At 59.6% G+C, this 26,200-nt stretch overlaps 1 protein-coding gene across 1 annotated transcript; it reads right to left on the bottom strand.

The window, feature by feature from the left end:
• Positions 1–1,405: 1,405 nt before the first annotated feature.
• Positions 1,406–21,928, bottom strand: PSEN2 (presenilin 2). Its single transcript, XM_034667635.1, has 11 exons — positions 21,033–21,928; positions 15,863–16,023; positions 13,319–13,533; positions 11,644–11,827; positions 10,279–10,346; positions 9,412–9,632; positions 8,865–8,963; positions 6,762–6,845; positions 6,365–6,466; positions 3,143–3,261; positions 1,406–2,081 (listed from the first exon to the last, which is right to left on the bottom strand). The coding sequence occupies exons 2-11, from the start codon at positions 16,001–16,003 to the stop codon at positions 1,926–1,928; spliced, it is 1,389 nt and encodes a 462-aa protein (XP_034523526.1). The 5' UTR covers positions 16,004–16,023; positions 21,033–21,928; the 3' UTR covers positions 1,406–1,925.
• Between the last annotated feature and the right edge of the window lie 4,272 nt (positions 21,929–26,200).

The raw sequence follows: 26,200 nt of genomic DNA, 5'->3' as shown, positions 1-26,200 counted from the left end.
GCTTTTGGGACAGCAGAAGGGGCGTAGATGGCCCTGGGGCCGCAAACGGGACTTCAGGATTCTAAGGTTTTATTTCTAAAAACAAATCTGGAGCAAATATGGAAAAAATAGTAGGACTAGTTGGTTGGTGACATGTGGGGGGGGGGCTTGGCACACGCAGTCCGTTCTCTGTTCCTTCCAGCATATCTGAATCACCTTTCTGTCCTTCTCCCCCTGCCCCACACTCTGTATCGGGGTCCGAGGCTCCCAGCTCCGGGATGGCTTTCCCAGGCTGGGTCTCCTCCGGTAGCTGTTTCCCCTGCAAGGGCTCACACCCTGGGGCCTGCTCACATTCACCTGTTTTCCTGTCTTAGCCCTTCCTCGTGGGCACTGTTCCTCTCTCCTTCCCTGTCGGTGGCTTGGATGCAGGGCCCTCCGCCCTCTCCTTGCACCCCTAAATGTGGCTTGCACCCCCAGCACCTTGGCCAGCCCTTTGACAAAAACCTCTCCATACCTAACAAATCAGAACCTATCAAAGCTCATCTTTGGGACCCCCCTACCCCCCAACTACCGTTTCGATTGCCAGATTGAACAAGCCAATCCCAGGTCTTCCTCCCCTGTACCACCAGGGACCAGCCCTCATCTTCTGAGACTCCAACCTGCTGTCGGCTTTCCAGGCTGTGATGCCATCACCCTGGGCTCTGACTGTGACTGTGAGTCAGTCAGCAGTGGCTGGTGTCCGGATTCCAACCTCCAGCGCAGAAAACGCCACCCCCACCAGTCTGCATCTGGCCTCCAGGCTCCCGCAACCCCTCTGCAGTTCTACAAACAATCCAGGGAACGGCAAGCTACATCAAACATCAAAACACTTTTACTTCTCTCATGATTAACTGCCAACTGCTCGGCACTCACGTTATTTCAGGAACGGGGACGCAGGGTTACTAGTCAGGACTGCAAACGCAGTCCCTGCGTTGGCTCAGCGGCCAGCCAGACACGCTGCCCCATGCCACCAGCAGCCACCAGCAGCCATCAGTGCTCCCTCGAGCGCCCAAGCGCCAGCCAGAAGCATAGCTGAGATTCTCTCCATGGCCTGGGACGATGTGGACAGGAAAGGGAGAAGCCCACCAGTCCACGCCCCAGTCACAGTGCCCAGAGATGGACACAGGAGGTACAACAGTGGGTTCCAAACATGGGCCCCCCCCACCAGCCTCCCCCAGCACACTGGTTTGTAGAGCAGCGACACTGCTTGCATTGGCCCCGCATGGCCCGGCTCAGGAAGCCTTTGACTTAGAGAGATGACTGCAGACGGATGTGAGCAGTGAACGGGGCGAATCTCCCCTCTGTTCTCGGAGCACACATCCTCCCAGAAGAGGCCAAGAGACGCAGGGAGTGGGGTCCACACTTACAAACACGCCCAACTCCAGCATTCCAAGAGGATTCATCTATTTATTGACATTAAGCCACTTCTCAGCAGTAACTGCTGTAACAAGAATAGGACTCGGGTTCTAAAGGTAATAAAATAACGATGACGTCTGAGACAAAGCGCTGGGGACACTCCACGCACGGCAAACTGGCTTTCTTCTCCCGCCGGAGTGGGCAGGTGCTAGGTGCCATCCCGAGCACGGACTCCTGGTCCCTTCCTTCGCCTTGGCCCCCGGAGCATCCCGGGCCGCAGCGCGGGGCCGGGCGGCTTCTCCACATCCCCCCCCAAAGTGGCACAGCCGTCCCGGGCTCCTCCAGCCTGACCACCGGCGCTTCCGGCCGGTGAGCCGTGGTCAGGTGACAAACCACCAGCACCAAAAAGCTGGTTCTTCCTCTTCGCCAAGTAAACACGACACTTTTTTTTAAGGAAAGAAAAGTCTTAAAAATATATGGCACTAGAGTGTAGAACGATACGAGGGCACCCGTGACAACTTCCCTGGCTGCCAGCCCCGCCCAGCCCCCCGTCAGATGTAGAGCTGATGAGAAGCCAAGGTGTCCATGAACGGACGCACCAGGTTGTCCGTGGAAAAGTAGAAGATGAGCCCGAACGTGATGGAGATGGGGAGGGCGGGCAGTGCCTTCTTGAACACAGCAAGCAGCAGGAGGGTCAGACACAAACCCTGCAGGACACGGAAGGGGGGTGGTGACCGCCAGTGCGGATGGGGGAGCCGGGGAGGTCTGCCCCTCGGGCTCCGGCGCCTGCGTGGGGCAGGTCAGACGGCAGCCCTGGACACCCCGTCTTCCCAGGTCCTCTCGACGCTCTGTGCCGTGCCCGAGGGGGAGCGCTCACCCCCGTTTAACACCACGCGCACTCACGCGGGAGCCTCCTGACTCCCAGACCACCGCCCCCGTCTGGCAACAGCAGCGACGCGCGTGACCTGTGGCAGGCGGCCTCCCCTCCAGGGACGTGTATTTATAAAGAGCTGGACAAGCTCCACGGAAAGGCCGGCAAGGGTCTCCGCAGCTGGCACCTCTAGAGAACCGAAGACGCTGTGTGACCCATCCCCTTGTCCCCTTGGAAGTGGCTGCCCGTCCTGTCCCGCCCTGGCCGATGGGGGGAGTGATCCAGGGAGGGGACAGGGGACTAGAGCGGCTGCCCAGCCCTTGGGTGGGGCAGGGCTTCAGGTCAGACAGTCCGGAGGTGGAGGCGGCTGCGGGTCCGCGACCCCATCCCTGACACATGCTGTGGGCAGGTAGGACATCTCCCAGGGACATAAGCCTCAGGCTTCCGGTGCCCTGTGACACCCAGCTTCACTGGGACGGGGCCAGAGCACGTGCCGCTCANTGGGGGCAGAGCACGTGCCGCTCAGAGCCTCCCCCTCTCAGATGCAGTCCTCCTAGGACACTTCCCCCACCACAGGTATCTGGCCACGCTGAGTCACTGCTGGGGTTCAAAGTGACGGGGCCCCCTCCCTGCCTCACAGATGTCACGAGACCGCACACAAGGTCGGCCAAGCCTCTACACAGCCACGAGCACGGTCCGTAACGCCAGAGCCCCTCAGCCACACCTGCCCGGCCCGGACCCTCCTGTAAGCCTGGTCTCTTCTCAAGGGGCTTCCTGGCAGCCCTGCCCAGCCCCCACCACCCTGCCCCTCCACGCGACAGCAGCATCTGAAATTCCCCTCCACTCCAGTTCCCCCCAACCTGGGAGACGGGGCAGGTGTACCCACGGCCCACTCACAATTAGGATGGCCACGAAGCATGCCAGCGTGGTGTTCCAGTCCCCGCTGCCCGTGGCCGCCGCCTTGCCCACCAGCACACTGTAGAAGATGAAGTCCCCCAGGCCGAGCTTCACGCCCCCTGTGCGGGGAAGACAGAGCGAGCCCATCGGTGTCGGGAGCCCCAAAGGAAGTGGCGGAGAAGGTGGACGCCAGCCCAGCCTCTCTGCCTGCCCCAGGGGATCCCAGGGACCCAGGGCCAGAGTCCTGGGGTCTGTGGGGGCCCAGATGGGGCAAGGTCGCCGCCAGCCCACCTCACCTGGCCTTGGGCAAGGACCAGCTGCCTTGGAAAACCAGCAGCCAGTGGGAAAAGGGGGCCACTGGACTGGGCCAGCCGCCATCTGGGCTGTGAAAACCTGGCATTTCTGACAATTCGGGTAAAACTGGTGCTTGATACTTAGTTGTGTAAGAAAAGAGCAAATAAAATGTATTTTCAGGGGTCGGTGGAAGGCTGTACAATTTAGTGCTAAGTTTAAGTTAGAAGTATGTTTTAGAAAACTTAATGTCACTACTTTCAAGAGCACATACAATGCCTTGAGCTCCTCTGGCAACCCTCCCCCTTAGAGGGAAGCGTAATTGGAAGTTAGCTTATCTCTTGCCCACCGTGAACAAAGAACTCAAAAACTTGCAGGATGCTCTTGTTTCCTTTCGACAGGGTTGCCCGGACAGATTCCTTGTTCACAGGTAACTGCTCCCGGCAGACAGCACAAATGTTCATAGAACAAAGTCGCATGTGCAGGCCTGCTGCCTGTCTGCCCCTCCGCGGCCTCATCCTGCTCACGGGGGCTCCCTGGCTGGGGCTGGACCCCGTGCCGCCCTCCAGCACACCTCCGCAGGCTGGCTGCCCCCAGACAGGAAACAGGCCTCCAGTCCAGCATCTCACACAGCCTGCTTTCCTTCCTCAGCTGTCTTATCTCTCTCCACCAGGCTCCTCACTGTGGTCTGTCGGTCTCCCTCTCGCTCACACCCACCCCCTGCTTTCCTGCTCTTCCCTCCTCATCTCTTCTTTCTCAATCACTCCTTTCTCAGAAGAGCTCTGTGCTCACGTCCTGTGCACTTGCAAGGCCTGGAAGCCCCAGGTTCCCCACCAGCCAGTGTGCAGGGGGGGGAGGCCAGCACCCGGCCCATGGATACCCGCAGCCTCCACTGCTCCCTGCTCAGTCCCTGTTCTCCTCAGGCTGTCCTCTGGCACCCTCCCTTCCTCCTCATGGTGCAGACCCAGGTTTGGCCCCTCTGTCTCTATTCCGACCTAAACCCTCCCCAGGCGCCCCCGTTCAGGCCCAGGTTTTGACGTGCACGTGATGCTGACTCAAACCCTGGCCTCAAACAGAACGCGCTTCCCTTCCATGTGGCTGCCGAGTGTCCCCCTGCAGGTCCCGAGATGCTTCCAGCTGCCCACCCTGCGGGCCCCATGTGCCCTAGGTCACCCCCCAACTCCCGCCAGCCCCTCCCGCAGCATCTCCTCCCAGCCCGAGCCTGCATGGCTCTTCCCTCGCCGGCGCCAGGACACTGGTCTCCCAGAAGGCTCAGCTCCTCCTGCAGCCCCGGTCCACCTGGAGCGCTAGCTGATAAACCACGGAGGGCTCCCCGCCGCCTCTCCTGCGTGCACACCACCCCCCAGGGGCTGGCCTTCCTCAGCTGCTCCCCAAGATCCCCGAGGCTCCGTCCTCTCTCCTTAAGCCTGTGCCAGTGCTGCTGGGTCATGAAGAATTTTTCTGGCCTTTGTCCCTGGTTCCGGGGAGGGAGGCCACATCCCCGGAACTGCCCGAGTAACAGGATACCCAGGATCCTAAACCCTGGAGTTCATGCAGGTGAGAGAATCAGGAGGGGCTGGTCCACCAGAAAGACCGACCTTGTGAGAAGGGGGCTGGGACTGCGGCCAGCCGGCCTCTGGGGGGCCGGGCCAGGCCCCGAGCAAGGGTTCAGTCACATCTACATAACACAACCCCCGTAAGACTCTGGCCCCTGAAGCCTGACGAACATATCCACATGCCAGGTGTGTGCGTGTGTGTGTGTGTGTGTGTGTGTGTGTGTGTGTGTGGGTGTGCGTAACCCGCCCTGATGCCTCCTGGAGACAGATCTCCACAGAGAGAGTTCAGGACCCTCCCACACCTGCCCTCTGCATCTCTTCACACGCTGATCCTTAGTTGTCTCCTTTATAAGAAAACTGTAATTGTAAGCACAGCACTTCCCTGAGCCCCGTGAGTCATTCTGGCGAATTACTGAAACTGGAGGGGTAATGGGGCAGAACTGGGTAGTGACCCCCAGAGAGAGACAGGGAAGGGCCTGTGTGGAAGAGGGTCTTGAAGACAGGCCCAAGAGCACATTCCCAAGGGCATGAAAATAGTCCTTCCACCAGGACACAGGTATGGCCCACCTGCTGCGTGCCGAGTGGCACGTGGGACCCTGCGCTCCACAGCCCACGGCGGCCCGAGTATGGGGCAGTGCTATCAGTGGCTGCCCAGCCCAGCCTGCCCCTGAGCCTGAACCCACACCTTGTGCTCCCACGGCTACACAGGGACCTCCCACAGGCCATGCTAGTGCACGCTGGGATGGGATTCTCCACCGGCTGCAACCCTGCCCCCTCCAGGTCACGTCCCTCCTCTCTCAAAACTCCAAACCCTCTGGTGGCCCCTGCTGTGCACGATGCAGAGGCCAGAACCCAACTTCGATCTGGGAGGCCCTCTAAGCCCCCACAAGCCTCCCAGTCCCCTGTCTGCACCTCTGGGCTGGGTGTCCTGCCTGGGCTTCCTCTAACACCCTCAGCCCCTGCACCCCCACACCCACCCCTACCACCCTGCTCCCAGAGCTCAACCCCTGGAGCTCAGCTCAGAAGTCCCCACCTCAGGAACTTCCCCAGGGCCCCCGAGACCAGGTCGAGGAGCTGGGTCACTGCGCTCCGGCCTCCGTGTTCTCTGGCACAGTCCTCCCTGGGCCCAGTGTGGGTGTTCAGGGCCCACGCCCGGTACCCCAAGCCAGGCCTGGATTACTGCTCGCACCCAGCACAGTACAGACACACCATCCACACTCGCTCACATCTGGTAAACACATGCCTTCACGGGAAGAGTGCCCAACGTGCCCAAGAAGACTCACTTCTGTGCCCATCTCTGACCTCAGGGAGCCCCAGCTCCACCCTCGCCCCCACCCCTGAGCCCACGCAGACCCTCTGGGCCTGGGCACCTTACTTTCTTCCTCTTCCTCCAGCTCCTCTCCTGGGTAACCAGGCAAGGGGGGCTCAAAGACTTCCGGGTAAGAGGGCTCCCCAAAACTGTCATAGGAGTCTTCTTCTGGGTGTCCGCGAAGAGAACGCGACCGTCACGGTGTGAGGCAGGGACGAGAGAGAGAGAAAAAAGTCCGGTCAGAGGGATCTCTGAGCTCAGGGCTCCCTGGCCCTCACCCACCGGCCAGCCCCGCCCTGCCGCAGACAGAAAGGCTCTCCGCTACGCCTCACGAGGAAAGGGAAGGAGAGCTGGACGTGCCCCCCTCGCTCGGTCCCCAGCACGCGTCTGTCCAGGAGGGTCGCTTTCCCTTCTGCTCCTCCTGGCCCTGCGCCCCCCGGAGAGGCAGCCTCGTGACACTCACCCATCTCAGGGTCATAGGGCAGCTGAAGGGCTCCCTGGGAGGAGGGGTCCAGCTTGGCCATGCCCACCGTCCACACCATGGCAGCTGCGGAAAGAGAAAAGCTCATGCATCAGGCGCTGCTGAGTGAGGCCACATCCCCAGAAAGCCTTCGCGGGACCGTCACCTTCAGCGGGGACATGCCTACGCCCCTTGTCCGGGAGCCCCGGGGGAGGGGTCCAGACTCACCACGTGTGGGCAGACCATGCCTTTCCTGCGCCTGTTTTATGTCCACGTTGTTGTGAGACAGACCCCAGAGCTGCTTGCGTTCTGGCCCTGAAACTACCCTCTGAACACCCCCTTCCCCCCACCGCGTTCCCCCCATTCTAGCTCCTGACCCCTCTAGGTGCCCCACAAAGGTGGATCTCACAGCGTCTCCGCTTCGGGACTGGCTTCATTCACTCAGCATGGCGGCCTCCAGGCTCAGCCCCGTGGCGCGCGACCGAACGTCTCCCTTTCCAGGGCTGCGCGTGTTCACCACGTTCCGTCCACCCGCCCGACCGTCGACGGACAGTGGCGTGACCGCGCCCCTCGGCTACCGTGCACAATGTTGCAGCGAATGTGGGTGTGCGGACATCTGCTCGAGGCCCTGCGTCCGGTTCCCCTGGGTGTCTGTCCAAGATGTGATCACTGGGTCGGGGCGGGGGGGCACTGACTGCGTTCTCTCTCTGGCCTGGAAACTCTCACCTCAACTCCCATCCCACACGTCTCTCCAAGTCTCCCTGTCCGCCCTGTGAGCATGCCTCGCCTGGAACATTCCCCACGGCAGCCACAGCGGCCCCGCCGTCCCCCACCCTGTCCCTCTCGCTAAATGGCACCTCCATCCCTGCTGTGGCTCAGACCCCACGACGCACAGACGTCTTGACTCTCCTAGTCCGCACCCCAAGCATCGCAAATCCTGCCAATTCTGCCTCCAAAATATCTCCAGAACCCATTCGCGTCTCACAGCCTCTACTGCTGCCCTGGGGCCAAAGCCGCCCCCAGCCCGCTCCTGGGTTGCTAGTCACCCCCACACCCAGCTTCTCTTCCACTCGTGTCACCATGACTTCTGCTCTCCCCTCAGCAACTTGAATGATCCTGTTAAAACGTTCAGGTCAGCTCGGTCCAAAGCCTTCCAGGGCACGAAGCTCACTCAGGAGTGAGAGCCGAGTCCTCGCCATGGCCTGCAGGGCCCAGTGCCCCCGGACCTGCCCCCCCCCCCCTTCTGCGCCATGCCCCCCCCCCCGCCCCACACCTGCACCTCTGGACCTGCTCTCTTCTCCCTTCTGCCCCCCCATCCCACTCCTCCTCAGAGTGGCCTTGAACCTGTGGCCCACGCTGTGGGCTCCCTGCCAACAGCTCCCACTGCAAGTTCCATGTTGCCTTTGTAGACGTTATCCAGGACTCGGCAGCAGGTCTGCACCCTGTGGACAGTGAGCCCCAGGCAGTCAGGCTCACTCCTCAAATACCCCCATCGACAGATGGGAGGGCATCAGGACTACAGGGCTGTAAGCCCCGTGAGGCCAGGGGCCACGTGGGTCTTGCTCCCTGCGGCACTGCCGAAGCCCAGCACTGTGCTTGCGGCAAAGTGCGGACCTGATGCTCGGCTGTCGAATGCATGTTTAAATCCAAATCCCTACACACCAGCCCCGCAGCCAGCAGCAATCCCATGTGCCTTCCCTTCAGAGACCTAACTTCAACCAGCCACGGAGCCGTCGAGAAAGCCCAGCATAAAGCCGGTGCACCTGCCCCCCAGAACCCTGCCCTCGAGAGTCCCTCTCCAAAGCACCCTCTCAGGAGTGTGGAGGGCTGAGCAGATGGCTGCGGGCGGTACCCACCACATGCCACTGGCCGCTGGATGGGACGCAGCTGGGGGGCGGACCATGTCCCCTGCAGCCCCGGCTGGCCCTAACTCTCTAAGCACCTTCTGTGTGAAACCAAAATCCAGCCTGTCTTGGTCCCTGGCAGGTGGGCCGCCCCAGGATCACCAAGGCCACCCCCTTCCCCTTGGATCAGTGAACTCTGAAAGTTATGGCCAGGAAGCAGCCCTTGGTTCCCACCTCGGGAGGAGACACAGGGGTCACTCACAGGAGTATATCAGGGCGGGAAATATGGGCTCGTTTCTCTCCTGGGCAGTCTCCACCAGCATCCTCAGTGGCCCTTTGGGGCACAGCACAGCCACGAGATCTGGGAGAGCAAAGACATCTGGGACATGTTGCAAGTGACATTTATTCCCAAGCAGCCCCCAGAGAGGGGAGCCAGCCCTTGAACACTGGGGCGAATGCAGCCCAGAGCCCCACAGCGAGGCTCAGAGCGTGTGCTGCATGCCAGGTCCCGACCCACCGGTTTCCAGCCCTGACCTTGAGAATCCACATTGGCTGAAGCCCAGAATGGGGTCCAAACAGGCGGACGGCAAACAAGGAATTGCCATGTGGCTCAGGGACCCTGATGGTGGGCTTGTTGTCCTGAGCCTCCCATTCCTTGCCCTTAAAAGGAAGTGGCAGGGAGAGAGAGTCACGCTAACGCCTGCTAACGTGCAGCTAACGTTCTGGGTGCTCGTTATTTGCAGGACTCGCCCTTGGACACTGCCCCCGCTGCCCCCCAGCAGGCTCGAGGCCCATTTGCACCCACTTACCATACACAGAGATGGCGCCCAGAATGACCCAGGCGGACCACTCCGGGAGGTACTTGATGAAGACCAAGGCCATGAGCGCGCTGATCATAATGAGGTAGGCCTGCTGCAGCACCAGGGGGCCTTTCCAGTGGATGCACACCATCCCCACCGCGCCGAAGTTCCAGACGGTCAGGAACAGGGTGGGGTAGTCCATGGCCACGTTGTAGGTCTTGAGCACTTCCCTGCATGACCAGAGTCAAGCCGCGGGGTGCGAAACTCAGCGGAGAGGTTCGACCCCAACTAGACACGGTTCAACGCCCCCTGCTCCCCAGCCGCTGAGCCCCGAGCTGGGTTTTTCCGACCTCTGGCTTCATTACTAATACCCCCTTCCCACTTCAAGTGTTTTCTAGAACAAGGTGGTGAGCGGGCCAACGTCTCATCCTCGGGTCGGTTCACATAAATGTGGGCTGGCGCAACCCTGGAAGACCCTTTGCCCAAGAAAAAGGTCCTCCTGTCTCTTCAGTCTCTCCGGGCCCCTGGGTCAGGCTGATATTCCAAATGGAAGCAATAGAGCAGATCACTTTCCCCATAAAGAGCAAGTACCCAGGCCCGGCCCAAAGACGAGAATGTGAATTTTAAATTGGGTTCACAGAGATCGTCCTCCGTGTTGACTGTGCTCATTTAAATCAGGAAGCAGAGAGGGATGCGTGGCCCGCCACAGAGTGCCCTGCCCTAGGTCAAGGCCCGTGGGAGGAGGGATTGGAGGCTGGGCTCTTGGAGCAGTGACACTGGGGAACGTCTGGAGCCCAGTGGGTGGGTGACCTCCCCACCCAGGACTGGAGCCTCGTGGGGGTTGGGGGGAGTGGGGGGTGGGAGGGCGGCGCTTACCCGAGGTAGATATAGGAAAAGAGGAACAGCAGCATCAGGGAAGACATGATCAGCCAGCCATGGATGAACTAGACAACAGAAACGGGCAGAATGAACACAGGCCCCCAACTTCTCAGGACTGACGCCCAAGCCTCGAGAGCCTTTGTTGGGCTCCTCCATGGCTATGCTGGAAGGTACTGAGCGGCCGTGTGACCAATAAAGAGGGGAAATCAGAGTTCTCTCAAGGTCAGCCGGCAAGCGCCCGGAGCGGGAAGCCTTCAGGTCCAAGCAGCCAGAGCCCCACTCGCGCCCTGAGGGAGGATGTGGAGACCTCAGCTGCCGGACACAGCCCTGGGCTCCGGGGAGGAAGCCACGGGGGCCCTGCACACACACTGCATGCCAGTGTGACGGCCGCAGCTATCCAACGTACACGCACACTGACAGGTGGTCACAGGGGCCACATCAGGACAAAGCGACGGGAGCCTCGCTGGGGTGCTATCTTAGAGTGGTCAGGGCCGCCTTTGAGGGAGCTTTCTCTGGTCACCCCAGGAACAACCCTCCCACCTATGGGTCTACACACAGGTCCTTAGAGAGACACGCGCCTCCTGTCCTGGCCAACGAGGGAAGTCAAGGACGATGGTGGGCTGGTCCTAAGCCAGTCCCTTAACCAGCCGTCACTGGCACAGTGCGGTCACGGCCACGAGCCTCCCCCCAGTCACCTGCTCGGGCCACCGGAGACCTCAGTGGGAACCGGGTCTACCTGGAATGAAGGCAGTGGCCAGGGACCACATGTGCCTCTGGGACATGCTGACCCCCCTCGCCCCCGCTCCCTCCACCCCCCAGGACCACCACCACCTCCTCCTGAATGTCACAGACCTGCAAGGACACCTCACTGATGTGCCTCCTGCCAGTCCCGGGACGGGTCGCCTGACAGCCACTGACCACAGCAGTGCCGGCTGTCCGCACCCCGCCACAGTCCCCTCACCGGCTTGTTTTCACAGGCCCTGTGGCCTCTGCTCCAAACAGCCCCTATGCTGCTTCCCAGCCCCGCTTAAAACTGCCTTATTTCCAACGAGTCATCATTCAGCGACCAGCCTCGGCGTCCCGGCACTTGCCACAGCCCTCCTGTCGTCCACCCCTGCATCGCCCCAGCCAGGACGGGCTCCTGTCCCTGGGCTGAGTCTCCCCTTTGCTCTCCACCTGCACCACGGACGGTGGCAGCCGGCGTGAGGACGGCTTCAAACCAGCCACCCCCAGTGTGTCTTTCTTTCAGGCCTCACGGGTTCACACTCTGAAACCCATGTCTGAAAGCTCATGGCCTGCCCGGGCAGAGACAGCAACCGCCCCCCTCCCCGCCCCGCTCCGGCCAGGTGGGCCTCCCCTCACCCCGGGCCGCTGCTGTCCTGCGGCTCCCAGGGGCCTCGCCACAGCTACAGGGCCCGCCAGGCCCCCAGGCCTCGGAGACCTCAGCATGGCACCTGCACAGCCAGCCGAGAGGGAAATAGGAAGGTCGAGTAAACCCTCAGGGGAAGTGTGGGGTGAAAGGACCCTAAAATAGAACATCTCGCTTCTTCAGAAGAAGCAGCGAAATAAAATTAACTCCTGAACAAGAGAAGGGGTGCAGAGAATGCTGCAGTGAGGAACTGGGGCAGGTGGGATTCTTTGTGAGCTCCAAGGATGGTGGCAGCGGGCAACCCCCCACCTGGGCAGGGGGCGGGAACAGCGTCTAACAGCAGCGTCTGCTCTGTCATGGGCAAGAGCCCTGGCAGGCACGTGGTAGCAGCAGACGGGGCGGACAGGACGGGGCAGCAGGCAGGGCGGGCAGGACGGTGCAGCGGGCAGGGTGGGCAGGATGGGGCAGCGGGGCCACAGGCAGGGCGGGCAGGACGAGGCAGCAGGCAGCAGGGAGGGCAGGGCAGCGGGGCAGTGGGCAGGGAAGGCAGGACGGGGCAGGGGGCCGTGGGCAGGGCGGGCAGGATGGGGGAATGGGCCGGGCGGGCAGGATGGGGCAGCGAGGCCGCAGGCAAAGACAGGACTGGGCAGCCGGGCAGTGGGCAGGGAGGGCAGGACAGGGCAGCGGGCAGGGCTGGCAGGGCAGACAGTGGGCAGGGCGGGCAGGACGGGGCAGCGGGCAGGGCAGGCAGCGGGCAGGATGGGGCAGCGGGCAGGGCGGGCAGGGTGGGCAGGACGGGGNCCACACCCCGCCCAGGACTTGCCCACCGCTTCCCCTACCCCACCCAGCACAGCTCGGCAGCGGCAGCGCCCGCAGCCAATACACAAGAGAAGCCATCCCCTGGCCCCCCGGCCTGTCCACCCTGTGTGTCCGGGACTGCGGAAGCCTGCTGCCCACTGAGCGCTCCCCTTCCCTGAACACTGCACGCCGGGCCCCCTCCCACCTGCTCTGCGGCCCCAGCCCACCACATGCCTGTCGGCAGCGCGGCTTCTCCCCTGCCCCTTTCTTTGGAAAAACCAAACCAGAATGAAAGGAAAGCTCTGTAACTAAAAACACTAAAAACAAAGTTCAGAGAAGGTGATCAGCGGCAGGCGAGTGCCCCAGAGCGGAGGGGGGGAGCAGGGGCAGCTCCCCACCTGTCCGCGCTGCTGCCCTCCGCTCCCGTGATCAAAACCTCCCTCGCGGGGCTGGAAGCCAACTGGGAAGTCTCCTGGCCCCACGCGGGTTTCTGTCCATAGGAGCCGAGGCCCAGGGAGGTGTTCAGTCACGCGGTGTGGCACACCCGCGCCCAGGGCCCTCACGTCAGGAACACCCCGCCTGGGCCACGAAGCCAGAGCCTGCCCTCCAGCATGAAAGCTGCATGTCTGAGCGCCGCAGAGCGGCAGGCGCTGTTCTAACGCGCCTTGTTCTGGTGTGGGAGCCATTATACGAAGAAGGAAACTGAGGCAGAGAGCAGTTAGGAAAGGGCCCGAGCAGGTCACGCAGCCGGGAGGCGGTGGGCAGAGCGGAGCGTGGAGTCAGGCAGCTCTCGGCCCCGCTCCGCACAGGCCCCCGGCGTGGAGCTGCAGGTGCAGAGGCCCCCCAACCCCACCCTGCTCCCCAACTTACAGCTGGCCGTTCTTCTCTGTGTAGAAGCGCACGGACTTGATGGTGGCCACCACCACGATCATGCACAGGGTGACGGGCACAAACAGCATGATCACGTGCTTCGCCCCGTATTTGAGGGTCAGCTCCTCCTCCAGGCCCGACGGCTGCCCGGGGACCCCACCGCACATGTAGCGGTCCGCGTCCTCGTCAAGGTCGTCCTCGCTATCCTGGCTTCTCTGTGGAAAACGGCTCGGTGAGGGGCACAGCATGCCCCAGGCTGGGCCCTGCAGTGCAGTGCACAGGTGTTCTGGAACTGGAAATGAGCCAGTGTTGCGCTCCAGATGCAAGAACCAGCCTAGGGGGCTGCGGTCTAGACGCAGGAGTGCTGGGACGGCAGAGCACGGGAAACGTCTACGAGGACAGCCGGGGAAGATACAGAGCTGGCACTCACCACCGCAAATGCAGGAGGGGCCACGGCAGCCACAGGAAAGGGCAGCCTGCAGGCCCAGGACATGTGGCTCATGAACGTGTGGTGCATCTAGGGATCTCCCCCCTCCCACTGTTCAGGGACTGAGACGCCACTCAGTTCTGTCCAAGGAGCCACATGGATTCGGGAGGAGACTGGCCAGGTGACAGAGGAGGAAGACAGATAACACACACACTAGAAGAGTCAGCGCCCATGAGGACTCTGACTGTAAGACACTGGGAACTGGCAGAGGAAGAAACTACTTGGAACTCCCCCGACGCGCAAAATCGGGCATGCAGAACTGGGAGCCGTGAACTAGGCTCCGATGGGCTAACTGGCACCAAACCCCTGGGGGGGGGCGGGGTGTGCTCCAGGAAGGTGAGAGGGCAGGACACCGGCACACGCTGCCCCAAACCCATCCGCAAGAATTTCCATTTGGGAATTGTGCCAATTCAGGGTCACTCGCTGCCTTGTTAATTATATTAACTACCAAAGACAGAGCTAAGCGAAACACAAATTCAAAAGGACCGTTTCTTCAGTATTGGTTCTTTGCAGAGAGGATTTCAAGGTAGACACTCAGCTAAGAAAAGGCAAGTGCAAAAGGAGGGCTTAGGAGTGGCTCGCAGTTGCCTTGAGCTGGAAAGACTGGAGAACAGAGGATGGAAGAAATGAGCTCTGATTTCAGCAATGGGGACTAAGGCTGGCTGGCAGGAAAAATTGCACACAAAAGGTTTTAAATACTGTAACAGGCAAAACGGAGCTGGGGTTTCAGGCAAATCCAGATGCTATTTTGCCCTGATGACGAGGGAGGTGGTGAGGCTAGGTGACTCTCCCCCAGGGCACCCCAACTTCATGATGTGATAACCTCCTGCCCTGCAGAGATAAGATCGGAATGTCTGTGTCCCCTCAAAATTCACACATTGGACCTTAACCCCAATGTGATGGAATTTTGGGGCCTTTGGGAGAGACCAGGTCGTGAGGGTGGAGCCCTCCTGATGGGATGAATGCCCCTACAAAAGGGCCCCAGACACCTGCACCCCGATGTTTACAGCAGCAATGTCCACAATAGCCACACTATGGACAGAGCTCAGATGTCCACTGACAGAGGGATAAAGAAGAGGTGATGTAGATATAAAATGGAATATTACTCAGCCATCAAAAAATGAAATCTTGTCCTTTGCAACGATATGGGTGGAACTAGAGGGTATTATACTAAGCTAAATACATCAATCAGAGAAAGACAACTATCATATGATCTCCCTGACACGTGGAATTTAAGAACCAAAACAGAGGATCACAGAGGAAGAAAGGGAAAAATAAAACAAGATGAAATCAGAGAGGGAGACAAACCATAAGAGACTCTTAACTCTAGGGAACAGAGTGGGGGTTGCTGGAGGGGAGAAGGTAAGGGGATGGGGTAACTGGGGGACGGGCATTAAGGAGGGCACGTGATGGAACGAGTACTGGGTGTTACATACGTCTGATGAATCACTGACCTCTACCTCTGAAACTAAAAAAAAATAAAATAAAATAAAAAATAAAATAAGTAAAATAAATGGGCCCCACAGAGCTCCCTGGCCTTCCCGCCACGGGAAGACCCAGGGAGAAGACCCAGAAGAACCAGACGCCAGATTTGTCGGCACCTTGCGCTTGCACCTCCCAGCCTCCAGAACGGTGAGAAATACGTTTCTGTTGTTTCTAAGTGACAGACAGCTCAACAGTCCCCACGACTAAGGTAGATGTCCCATGGCTCCCAGGTCTGGCCACTGACCCTCTGCGATGCTCCCCCCGCCACCCTGGGGCCGTGCAACCCTCCCAGCATCCACACTCGCTCCCATGCTCCCAGGGCGCAGCACCTGTGCCAGGAAGGCGAGTCCACGCAGGCGGCTGGGGACAGAACCATCCGGTCCGCGGCAGACTGAGGACGTGCCGTCTACTCCAGAGCCCTCACTGACCGGGACCCACCACCCACCCTGGGGGATCCACCCTGGCGACGGATTCTCACCTTTACTTTCCCCTCCCTCCTCCATCAGGGCATGCCTGGTTTCCCTCCATGAGGGCCAGGAGCCCAGGGCCTCTGGGTGCTGGTGGGAACCTACCCACTGGGCAGCATTGCCTCCGTCCTCCAGGCCCTGCCGGGCCTCCTGGCAGCAGCGCGGCGGGGGGCTCTCGGCCGACATCAGGGACGTCCTCTCGTCACACACTTCTTCCTCACTGTCAGAGGCCATGAATGTGAGCATGGCCCTGCCTCGGGAAGCGCCTGGAAAAAGGAGCACAGGGGACCTCGGTGCGTCTTCCTGCAGGCAAAGGCAGCAAAGGACTGCGGCAGTGGCCAGAGGCGGCCTGAAGTCCTGGACATAGGTCCTGCCAGACAGCCACCCAGGACGCTTGGGTCGAACGTCTTCTGGAAAGGGAGACTTCCCAGGAGTTGCTCCTACGGCTGCGTCAGCCTCTGGATGGAACAGCCAAGGAGATCCGGGCCACCGGTGAAAGGCCCAACCAGAAAAGTCATGGTCACTCCAAACTGTCAGCACACTCATTCATCCAATCAACAAACATCTGCCGGGCACCTGTGGTGGGGCAACAACCACACTGGGCTCTGGGGATAGGAGGACGAGCAAGAAGTACATTTGTCCTTTAAAAAAAAAGAGAGAGAGAGAAAGAGGGGCGCCTGGGTGGCTCAGTCGGTTAAGCATCTGCCTTCGGCTCAGGTCATGATCCTGGGGTCCTGGGATCAAGTCCTACATCGGCCTCCCTGCTCAGCGGGGAGTCTGCTTCTTCTCCCCCCCCCCATCATGCTTGCTTGTTCTCTCTCACAAATAAATAAAATCTTAGGGAAAAAAAAAAAAAAAGGCCAACAACCATCCCATGTGACCAATTACATGATGTAAGCCTTCACCAAGAGGTACAGAAGCAGGAAGAAGGGTCACTCTCAGAGGTCGAGAATGTTTTCCAGAGAAGATACCACCCCTGATGGAGACGGAATTTTCCAGGTGGGAGGAAAGAGCGGAGGGTGTGCAGAACGGACACTCCAGGCGGGGCCTGGTGCTGCCGAGGTGGGGTCGTGGGGGTGTGAGGGCCTCCAGAGCATGGCAGGACATTCGGCTCCCTGGAGACAGAAGGGAAGGAGACCTCCCTGAAGGCAACTGTGGGAGCGGGACAGGCTCTGACTCAGGGGCAGCAGGGTGCTGGGTGTGGGGGTGACACAGGACAGAATCCAGACTGACAGCCAGGCACGGAGCCATGGGCAGGGGACAGGCATCTCAGGGGAAAGATGGAGTCTGGTCCAGGAATCTGTCGAGTGGGAAGAGGTTAGATGAGTTAAAAAGGGTCAAGGAATCTGGGGTACAGGGGAGCAGCGAGACCATGAGAGGTGAGGTATGTGTGTGTCTGGTGGGAAAGTCCTGCTGAGGGCAGGACCCACTGGGAAGGCCAGGCTGGAGGGTTACACCGCAGGGAGGCCTGCCCCCAGCTCCACTGTGCTGACCCGAGCGGAGTGTCCTTACAGCAGCAGCACAAGGAAGCTAGGGCGGTGGAAGGGCCTGGCGCACCTGGCTGTCCCTGCCAGCTTCCTGGGCAAGCCTGCCCTCCCACCAACACCTCCCAGAGGCCCTCGGGGCTGAGCTACGGGCACTGCGGATAGAGGGCCAGGCCTGGCCTCTGTTGAACATGTGCCTCCACGGCAGCTCCCCCCAGGAACGTGCGACTTCCAAACAGAGCAGGCAGGCTCCTTGTACCATCGGCCAGCTCTGCTCACCCCGGCAGGGCCTGCGACCCGGGCTGTGGCCAGGATTGTTCCCAAGTGGACCTCACCTCCATCCCCCAGTGGTAGGCCAAAGGCAGAGCCTGCATCTGCTTACCTCATGGACTAGGACCCGTGATAAAAGGCTCCCGGTCAGTCTCACAGGGGACTCAAAATGAAACAGCTCCAGGGCGCCTGGGGGCCTCAGCTGGTTAAGCGTCTGCCTTCGGCTCAGGTCATGATCCCGGGCCCTGGGGTCGAGCCCCGCATCATGCTCCTTGCTTGGCACAGAGTCTGCTGTTCCCTCTCCTTCTGCCCCTCCCCCCACTCATGTTTTCTCTCCCTCTCTCTCAAATAAATAAATAAAATCTTTATTTAAAAAAAAAAATGAACTAGTTCCCCTGATGCAGGGCAGGCAGACCAGAGCAGGAGTTGAAAGAGAAATACCAGACGACGTCACTCACAGGCACAATTCGAGAAACAAAACAATCGAACATACCAAGACACAGGCCCCTAAATAGAGAGCCATGGCGTGGTTTCCAGAGAAGGGAGAGGGGCCCACAGGGGGAGGGGAAGAAGAGACACTTCCCGTGATGCACGCGGAGAAGCGTATGGAGCAGCCGGATGGCTAGACTGCACCCCCGAGACTAATGCTACGAGTATGTTAATTACAGTCCGATAATAAAGCAGAAAGACAAGAGGGAGGCCCAGCGGAGGACAGAAGACAAGTGCTNAACAATCGAACATACCAAGACACAGGCCCCTAAATAGAGAGCCATGGCGTGGTTTCCAGAGCAGGGAGAGGGGCCCACAGGGGGAGGGGAAGAAGAGACACTTCCCGTGATGCACGCGGAGAAGTGTATGGAGCAGCCGGATGGCTAGACTGCACCCCCGAGACTAATGCTACGAGTATGTTAATTACAGTCCGATAATAAAGCAGAAAGACAAGAGCAGGAGGCCCAGCGGAGGACAGAAGACAAGTGCTAGAACTGGACGAGGCTCGAGCTCCTGCAGCTGAGGTCAAGAGGAGGAGGAGTCTGCCAGACACCGGGTCAGGTGGGGGGCGGGGGTCTCTGGTCTCAAGGATTCAGAGGGACGAAGGCCAGGAACGGCTTCCCAGGCAGAGGCGGGAGGAGGCAGGGCATCCTGGCAGACAGACGTGCGGGCTGGGGGACCTCACAGGGCCTGTTACAACAATATGCTGCAGCAGAAGCCTGGGGACCCAGCAGGTAGCAGGAAGGTTGGAGGCGGAGAAGGCCAGACCCCGCCCCCCGCAGCCCCGCCAGGGAGGAGCAAGGGCTGAGTCCCGCAGGGAGGGGCCAGCCAAGGCTTCCAGACAGAAGAGGGGTGTGAACAGAACGAGGGGAGGGGTCTCCTCCCTCTTCACTGCAAGCCCCCCAACACCAGCCTCAGCTCAGGGCCACGGGAGGGCGGCCGGACCTGGGATCCAGCACTGTGGACGCAGCGGAGCCCAGTCTGAGGGGACCTGAAACTATGGGGGAGCTGCTCTCTCAGTACCTTGTTTTCTAGCATGTCAGTTGGTTTTGGGGTAGGGATTAATAGTGTAGTTACGATCCCTCTTCTCTCTCAGGCCCCTTGGGGTGCCTACAATTGATCTCCACAGCGACTGGAGGAACAGCTCCAGGTCCCGGGACGGAAAGCCTCACGGCTGCAGCCCCTGCACCCCCCAAAGGCAGGGGACAGCCTCAGCCTTCAGAAGCACGCATGCCACCTGCAGCCTCGGGGCCTGCCTCATCCCCTGGGCTCCCAACGACAAGCAGGGAGCACAGATGCTTCTCGAAAGGAGAAGGGGGGCCACGGGGGAGAGTGGGAACACAGAGGAAGGGACCAGTCCTTCCAATTTCCATTTCTTCAGCCAGTTGCCAGCAGCTAACAAGACAGTCCCCAGAGGCCACTCCTGCCTCCCAGCGCTTCCCTGGTGTCCCCGAAGGACACCGGCAGGGTGAGCTTGAAGAAGGACTGTCAGAGCTAATTCCGGCATGGCCTCCTCGCTCAAAAACAAAGGTTCCCTGGACAGATTCCTCCCAAGCCTGCCCTGACGCCGGGCCCAAGACTCCCAGGACCCAGGATGGCAGGCCCTGAGGGGGCTGAGGCTGCCAGTCACCACGGCTGTCAGAACAAGGGCCCTTACCCAGTCCCAACCCTCTGGGCCTGCTGGCTTGGCGCGGACAGGTAAGGAGCCTTCAGACCCCTGAACACCTGACAGGGGACTGAACACTCAGAAAAGGCTGGGTCCCTTATCACGCCGGTTCTCATAGGGGTCCAGGCCACCTGGGGAGATACCACCTGCTGAGCCCCGAGGACGCACTGCACGCAGTGACATGGGAGTTGGGCACTGCTGTTCCTGCCCATTTTACAGATGAGGAGACAGGTCTGAAGCATGATGGGTTCCAAGTCACCCCTGAACCCAGGTAGCCAGGGTCTGCCGTCTGAACGCTATGCTAGACCACTTAGTGAGTGGGCATCCCCAGCTCCATCCTGACCAAAGGCCAGGGCTCTGCATCTGGAGAGGGCCCCTGGCTGAGAGTCTCTCCTGGGGCTGCCCGGCTCTGGAACCCCAGCCCAGCCAGCCCCCAGACCCCCAGCTCAGGACTGCGGGAGTCCTGTTACAATCCATCACCTCCCCGTCCCCGCCGCAGCTCAGCAATACTTGCTCACTGGATCTGGGAGTGAAAGAAGGAGCAATCCTTCTCCTGAAGCCCCATCCGGTCAGAGAGCCACTGAGGCAGGAGAGGAGGAGCAGCTCTTCCCACCAGGAAAGCTGCAGGGGGAGAAGGCGGTTCCCAGGCCCCAAGAGTCCCCAAGCAATGCCCACCACGGACGAGAATGTGGAAAAACTAGGTCTCACACGCCTCTGGGGCCACCAACGGGACGGCCTTTCTGAAGGCCTTAAACAGGGAAAGCTTTAAAAACATCCACACCTTTGGATCCTGAAATGCTACTTCTCAGAATTTGCCCTAAGAAAATAATAAAAGACTTTCATAAAAAACATGTTTGCTGCAGTTGTTCACAACTGTCTAGAAAGTGAAAATTACTGAAATGTACGACTCTGGCCTAAAATGTGACGGATCGAAACCTTCACACTCATGGCCATTTGAATGTTCCTAGAAAACGTTCGTATAGGAAGGGCCCGCAAGACAGATCACAAGACACCAAATGCAGTTAACCTCTGGATGCCGAGACTGTGAGTCATTTTTCACATTTTTCTGCATTTCTCAAACCTTCTATTATACACATGGATTCTGCCTGTGGTTTTATTTTTTAACCCACTCGTTTTGTTTTTCCCACGCCGGGCTTGAACTCCCAACCCTGAGATCAAGACCTGCGCTGAGATAAAGAGTGGGACGCTTGATGGACTGAGCCGCCCAGGCGCCCCAAGCCATTAATTTGTTAAAGGGAAAGATGGAATATCAACATTGAGACAGACTTCCTTCCCATCCTGCCGCTCCTGCGTGCCCTCGTGGGATTGGGGGGGGGGGAGGTGGACATGCAGCCCCTCTTTTTACCTGGTTCCTGGAGAACAGAGCAGCTGGGAGGCACGCCTCTTGCTTCCCAGTCGGAACTGAAACCTGACGGCACTCTGAAATCTCTGGAGGGGAAATCGCCCCCCAAATGGATGCGGACCAGCAGTCTGACTCGGTATTTGTCCACATCAGGGCGCCAGTGACGTCAGGAACACCCGCGGGAGGCAGCCGGGGGCGGGTGGGGGCGGGGCGCAGTGGCTCCTGCCGCCTCTGATGGCAGGTCCTACCAACCACATAGCAACCAGCCCCGCGCCGGCTCAGGGGGACCCAGGGAGACGCAGAGGGCGGACGGGAGGAGGGGCGGCCCTTCCCAGGGCCTGCAGGCTGCCTGGCTGGCGTTAGGGTGCAAAACCCACAGGGCCAGAGAGGCCAGCACTTCCTCCCATTAATCAGCTGAATGGGATCGAAAAACTGAATTCGCCAAACCGGGCGAGTGTGACCCAGAGAATTCCCCCGTGTGCCTGCGTCAGCAGCTCCGGCGATTATTAAGGAAACCCTGTGACCCAGTTTCCTTGACCTTCTCCTCATTTCAGAGACAGACGGTGAGACGCCATAGTAACCAAGACTGCCTCGTTGGGGAAGACGTATGTCGCTGCAGAAGCCAGTGGGAGTTACCGCGTTCACCTCAGAGGAAGGTCAGGGTCCCTGCACCCTGCTTCTTGTTTGCAGTACGCCGAACTGAACAGGGAGGCCCCCTTTCAAAGGGGGTGGCTCAGGTTTGCACAGACCTCTCTCTAGGGTCAGCTGGACCCCGCAGCACTCCCCACGACTCCCAGGAAGTTCTCACAGCCTCCCTCATACCTGGGGGGCGGTTTGCAAGGGACAAAATTCCCTTAGGAACTCCCATGGCCTCCCTGCCTCCATGTTCCCCCTGGCCCGGGGCAGCTGACCATGTATTTGGCCCTGGCTGGCCTTCATCCCTCTGTCCATCCACCTCAGACCAAACCGGGATGTACCATCACTCACCAGACGGTTCTCCCCAACCCAGGTAGGCAGCCTTGGCCAGAGTGCCTCCCTCTGGAGGGCCGTTCCACGCTCCCAGATCAGAGGCCCCAGGGGACCCTGATGGGGCCTCCTGAACCTCGACCCAGGCTCTCAATCTACCTCTGTCTGCTGTCTTCTACTCAGAGTGTCCAGGTCCCAGGCAGACCTCCCTGGTGTCCTGAAGTAGCCTGGAAAGGGGGCAGTCTGGGGAAGGTGGCAGAGGCCAGGGCCCTAACATGCCACCTTCAAGTAGGCCCCAGGAAAAAACGGTTCTTTTTAAGCGAGAAGCGGCGATCCAATCACCTAGCTGTGGAATCCGAACACACTCCCTGGCTGCACAGCCTGAGACAATTGATTTAACCTCACGTGGCCATCTCCCAATCTGGAAAAAAGCAGAATAGACACACGTTGCAAGAGTCCTGTGGAAACGAGGGACAATGTGCAAAGTGTCCGGCACAGAGCAGGTGTTCAGGAAACAGCACTCACCATGAAGACAGAACAGAGGCAGCAATACAGCGGGACAGGGTGGGATGCTGTTGATGCCCCCCTTGGAAAGTGACACGTGTGCTAAACCACTAGACGCAAGAGTTCGGCAGCCAAGGTCACCCCTCACCCAGGCCCCGGGGGAGACACGGCTTCCACCTAGCCCCAGCCCTCTGGCAACATGAACGCTTTGTCAAAGGTGAGGGCACGTCCATGGGACAGACGCCAGAGCTGGCACGGACCGTAAAGGCCATCTGGTCAGTGCCCTACTTTGTTGTTAGGGAAACTGGAGCCCAGAGGGGCCAAAACCTCAGCTGCGATTCAGGTCGGCGAACTGCCCGTGGAGGAGAGCTTCCCTGTCTGCCCAGAGTACGTGCGAGGCTCGCACACTCGGGGAATGGCCCAGGGCCACGGTCACACGGGCGCCCGCACAGCACCCTGGGGGCCTCTCTGGGGCACACCAGTCCTTACGAGGCACGTGGCTCTGCCACAGGCAGGTGCATGTCTCTAATATACAGCTTCTCCAGACCACAGACACGAGGTCGCCAAATGACAAATGCCTCCTGATCATGGCTTCACTCAGTCTCTCTCCTGCCCTCGACCCCTTAGCTCCAGCCTGGGGAGTTGCCCCTGCCTCCGTCCGTCCGTCTGTCCATCCATCCATCCATCCATCTGCTACTAGGGCTCCACATGGCCGGGAGGGGGCCGGAGTCAGCATGCTGCTTCTCTGGGTCATTTCAAGGAAAGTGTCCTGCTACGCACTAGTCAGATAGATATCGACACACTCACGTCGATACTCACAAGAATACACAGAAAAAATAGGATACAAAACTTCATGCCCAGCTTCCTGTCTCCAATACTTTCATAAAGGATTATACGTACGCATGAAGGGCTAGGAGGAAGCACATACTGACAGGGGTTATCTCTGGGCTGAGGGGCCGATGGAGGACCTTTTAAGAAACAGTTCCTGAATTTTCTAGAACAAACATGCATTATCTTTATCTTGACAAAGCCAAGGATTTTCTGGTTAAGGTACAGCAGAAAGTGAGCTGCCTTTCCATTTTTCTTCCCGTGCTCCAGAAGACCATACTGTGGCAAAGACGAAAGAGCAACCCATTCTCCCAGGCAATGAAGAAGCTGGACAACGCTGATCTCCTCCCTGACATCGGGTCTTTCCCCAGACTTTACCACGGCAGCCCCGCCACCTCCAGGCCTGGAGGCCAACACCGGTTACACAAGGCTTGAGGCCCATGTCCGACCAAGCTCCCCTCCCAGGCCCTGGCCAGGGGCAGCCAGCGCCAGCCTCAGAGTCCTGACATTCCCTCCGCCAGCCCTCCCCCAGCCACTGGAGTGGGGGAACAGGTGGGAATGCTTGCAGAAACACTGGCTGTCTTGCCAGTCCCCAACTAAACAGCGTCCAAAACTCAAAGCAACAGCTGAAACCAGCTAGAGATATCTTCGGTAGAAACACGCATGTGACCTACACACACACTGCTTTGGTCTCTTTAAAAAAAATTATTTGGGGGGCACCTGGGTGGCCCAGTGGGTTGAGAGTCTGACTTCAGCTCAGGTCATGATCTCAGGGCCCTGGGATCTTTGAGGCCCAGGTCAGGCTCCCCACTCAGCGGGGAGTCTGCTTCTCCCTCTCCCTCTGCTCCTCCCACTACTCATGCTCTCATGCTAATAAATAAAATCTTTTAAATAAAACTATTTTTATTTGTATTGCTTTGTCAGGAAAGTACTAATGGAGAGCACACAGAAACGCCCAGGGCAGCAGGGCAGGGACACAGGTAGGGAGTGAATGTGGGAAGCCTCCCAATGCAAAAACTCAGAAGATTAAGACCCAGCCAACTGGGTTCAAATCCTGGGGCTCTAGTCACCGAGGGTACCTAACAGGACAAGTGGCTTAACTCCCTGAACCTCAGCTTCCCATTACTGTGGCGGGTAAAAATAATGGCTATTTTCGTGGGACTCCAGCTGTAAAGAGACATTGTATATGATGCACGCCGTGTTGATCATCAATAACCCAGAGGCTTGCAGCACCTGGCTGGCTCAGGAGGACGCGCGTGTGACTCTTGATCTCGGGGTCGTGAGTTCAAGCCCCATGCTGGGTGTAGAGATTACTCAAATAAATAAAACCTTCAAAAGTAAAAATTTAAAATAACTCAGAGGCCAAGGCAGGGGAAGCCTGTCATTTGGCAAACCCCGTGTGTGCAGTGGGACTGGGAGCAACCATCAAGGTGTAGAGGCGACAAGTGACAGTCATGGCAACACACACCAGGCCTCCAAGCACATGAGTGGCAGCCTCCAGCCACGCTCTTTCTTACGCTGCTCTTTCTCCAGCAGATAGGAACAGGAATTCATTTCCTCCGAGCCCCGTGCGTGCACCAATTAGGACTCTAGACTTGGTGCTGCCACTTGAACACCAAACCATGCAGAATTTTCCCTGAAACCCCGAAAGGACATCTATCCCACTCTGCAGCAAATGTTCCTCCAAGCCCCCCTCTTAGAGGAACAGCCCCAGACCTAAAGGCCCCTTCACACACCCCAGGAATGAATCTGGACCGCCAGCCTGCCTGTCTGCCCGATGGGTGGCTGAGGCTGCAGCTCTGGGCTGGCACCAGGACCCCTGCCCCTTCACCAGCTGGGCCCAGAAAACACAGCTGCTGACACACCTCCCCGCTCCCACACAGCCACCTCCACTCAGAGGGGCACCTGAGGCTCCCACACCTGAAACAGCTTATCCAGAGCCTTTAATTACTGCTGAAAGCACTGCTGGCTCAGGTGTCTACAGAATGGACATCAAGGGCGCCCATAGCAGAAGCCAGGGTAGGTCCTGATCAAGTTACTACTGTCAGGACGGGCTGCAAAGCCCTGGTTGACGACTGTGAGTTTAGCGGGCTCTGCAGCTGTGATGGCGGGGATGCCTCTCAGGTTCTCCATCTGTAAATGGGGACCCAGTTAGTCCACGAACCCACAGTTCATTCCTTAAAAAGGAAATACTCATTAATTCAGCGGACAGGAGCATTTCATTCAACTGCCAAAGGGCTGCGGTCTGGTGCCTGGGCTGGACAGCAGACCCCCCCCCAGCCAGATGGCGAAGTTCTGAGCCTGGCTTAGCTCTATCCTACCTGGGTGGCCTTGGACAGCCACGTTAGCTCTGTGGGCTGAGCTGCTTTATCGATAAAATGTGGGGTGGGGACTGGCCTCCGTTTCAGGTTCCTTCAGCTTCAAAAGCTGGATTCTGGGGGTCTCTCCACAGCTGTAACACGGCCAAGCAAGGCTGATAGCGAAATCGCCGGCTCCAGGCCCGACCTGCGGTCGGTTCCCCACCCGGGCGGTCAGACCCTCGCCTACCCCCTGCGTCGCAGGCCCACCGGCCCGGGAGCCAAGGCGGCCCCAGAGCGGGGAGGACGGCGTGCCCATGCCTCGCAGACCCACGTGCGCTGCTCCTTTAAATGTCCGGCCCTCCTGCGGGCCGCGCCGCGCCCACCACCAGCGGGCTCGGGCCGCGGGGAGGGGACACAGACCGGCGCAGGCCCAGGCCTGGGGGCAGCTTCCCACGCTCCTCCCACCCCCGAGGTCCCGGTCGGCCCCCGCCGCCGCCGCTGCCCCGCGCGCTCCCCTCTCCGCCCCTGCGCCGGCCGCAGGGCCGGACAGGCGCGCGCAAGGACGGCAGCCCG

This window comes from Ailuropoda melanoleuca, chromosome 8, assembly GCF_002007445.2.
Source record: "Ailuropoda melanoleuca isolate Jingjing chromosome 8, ASM200744v2, whole genome shotgun sequence".
NCBI classification, from domain to species: domain Eukaryota; kingdom Metazoa; phylum Chordata; class Mammalia; order Carnivora; family Ursidae; genus Ailuropoda; species Ailuropoda melanoleuca.
The sequence above is the reverse complement of the archived record's forward strand: the minus strand, read 5'-3'. Positions and strand labels throughout refer to the sequence as shown.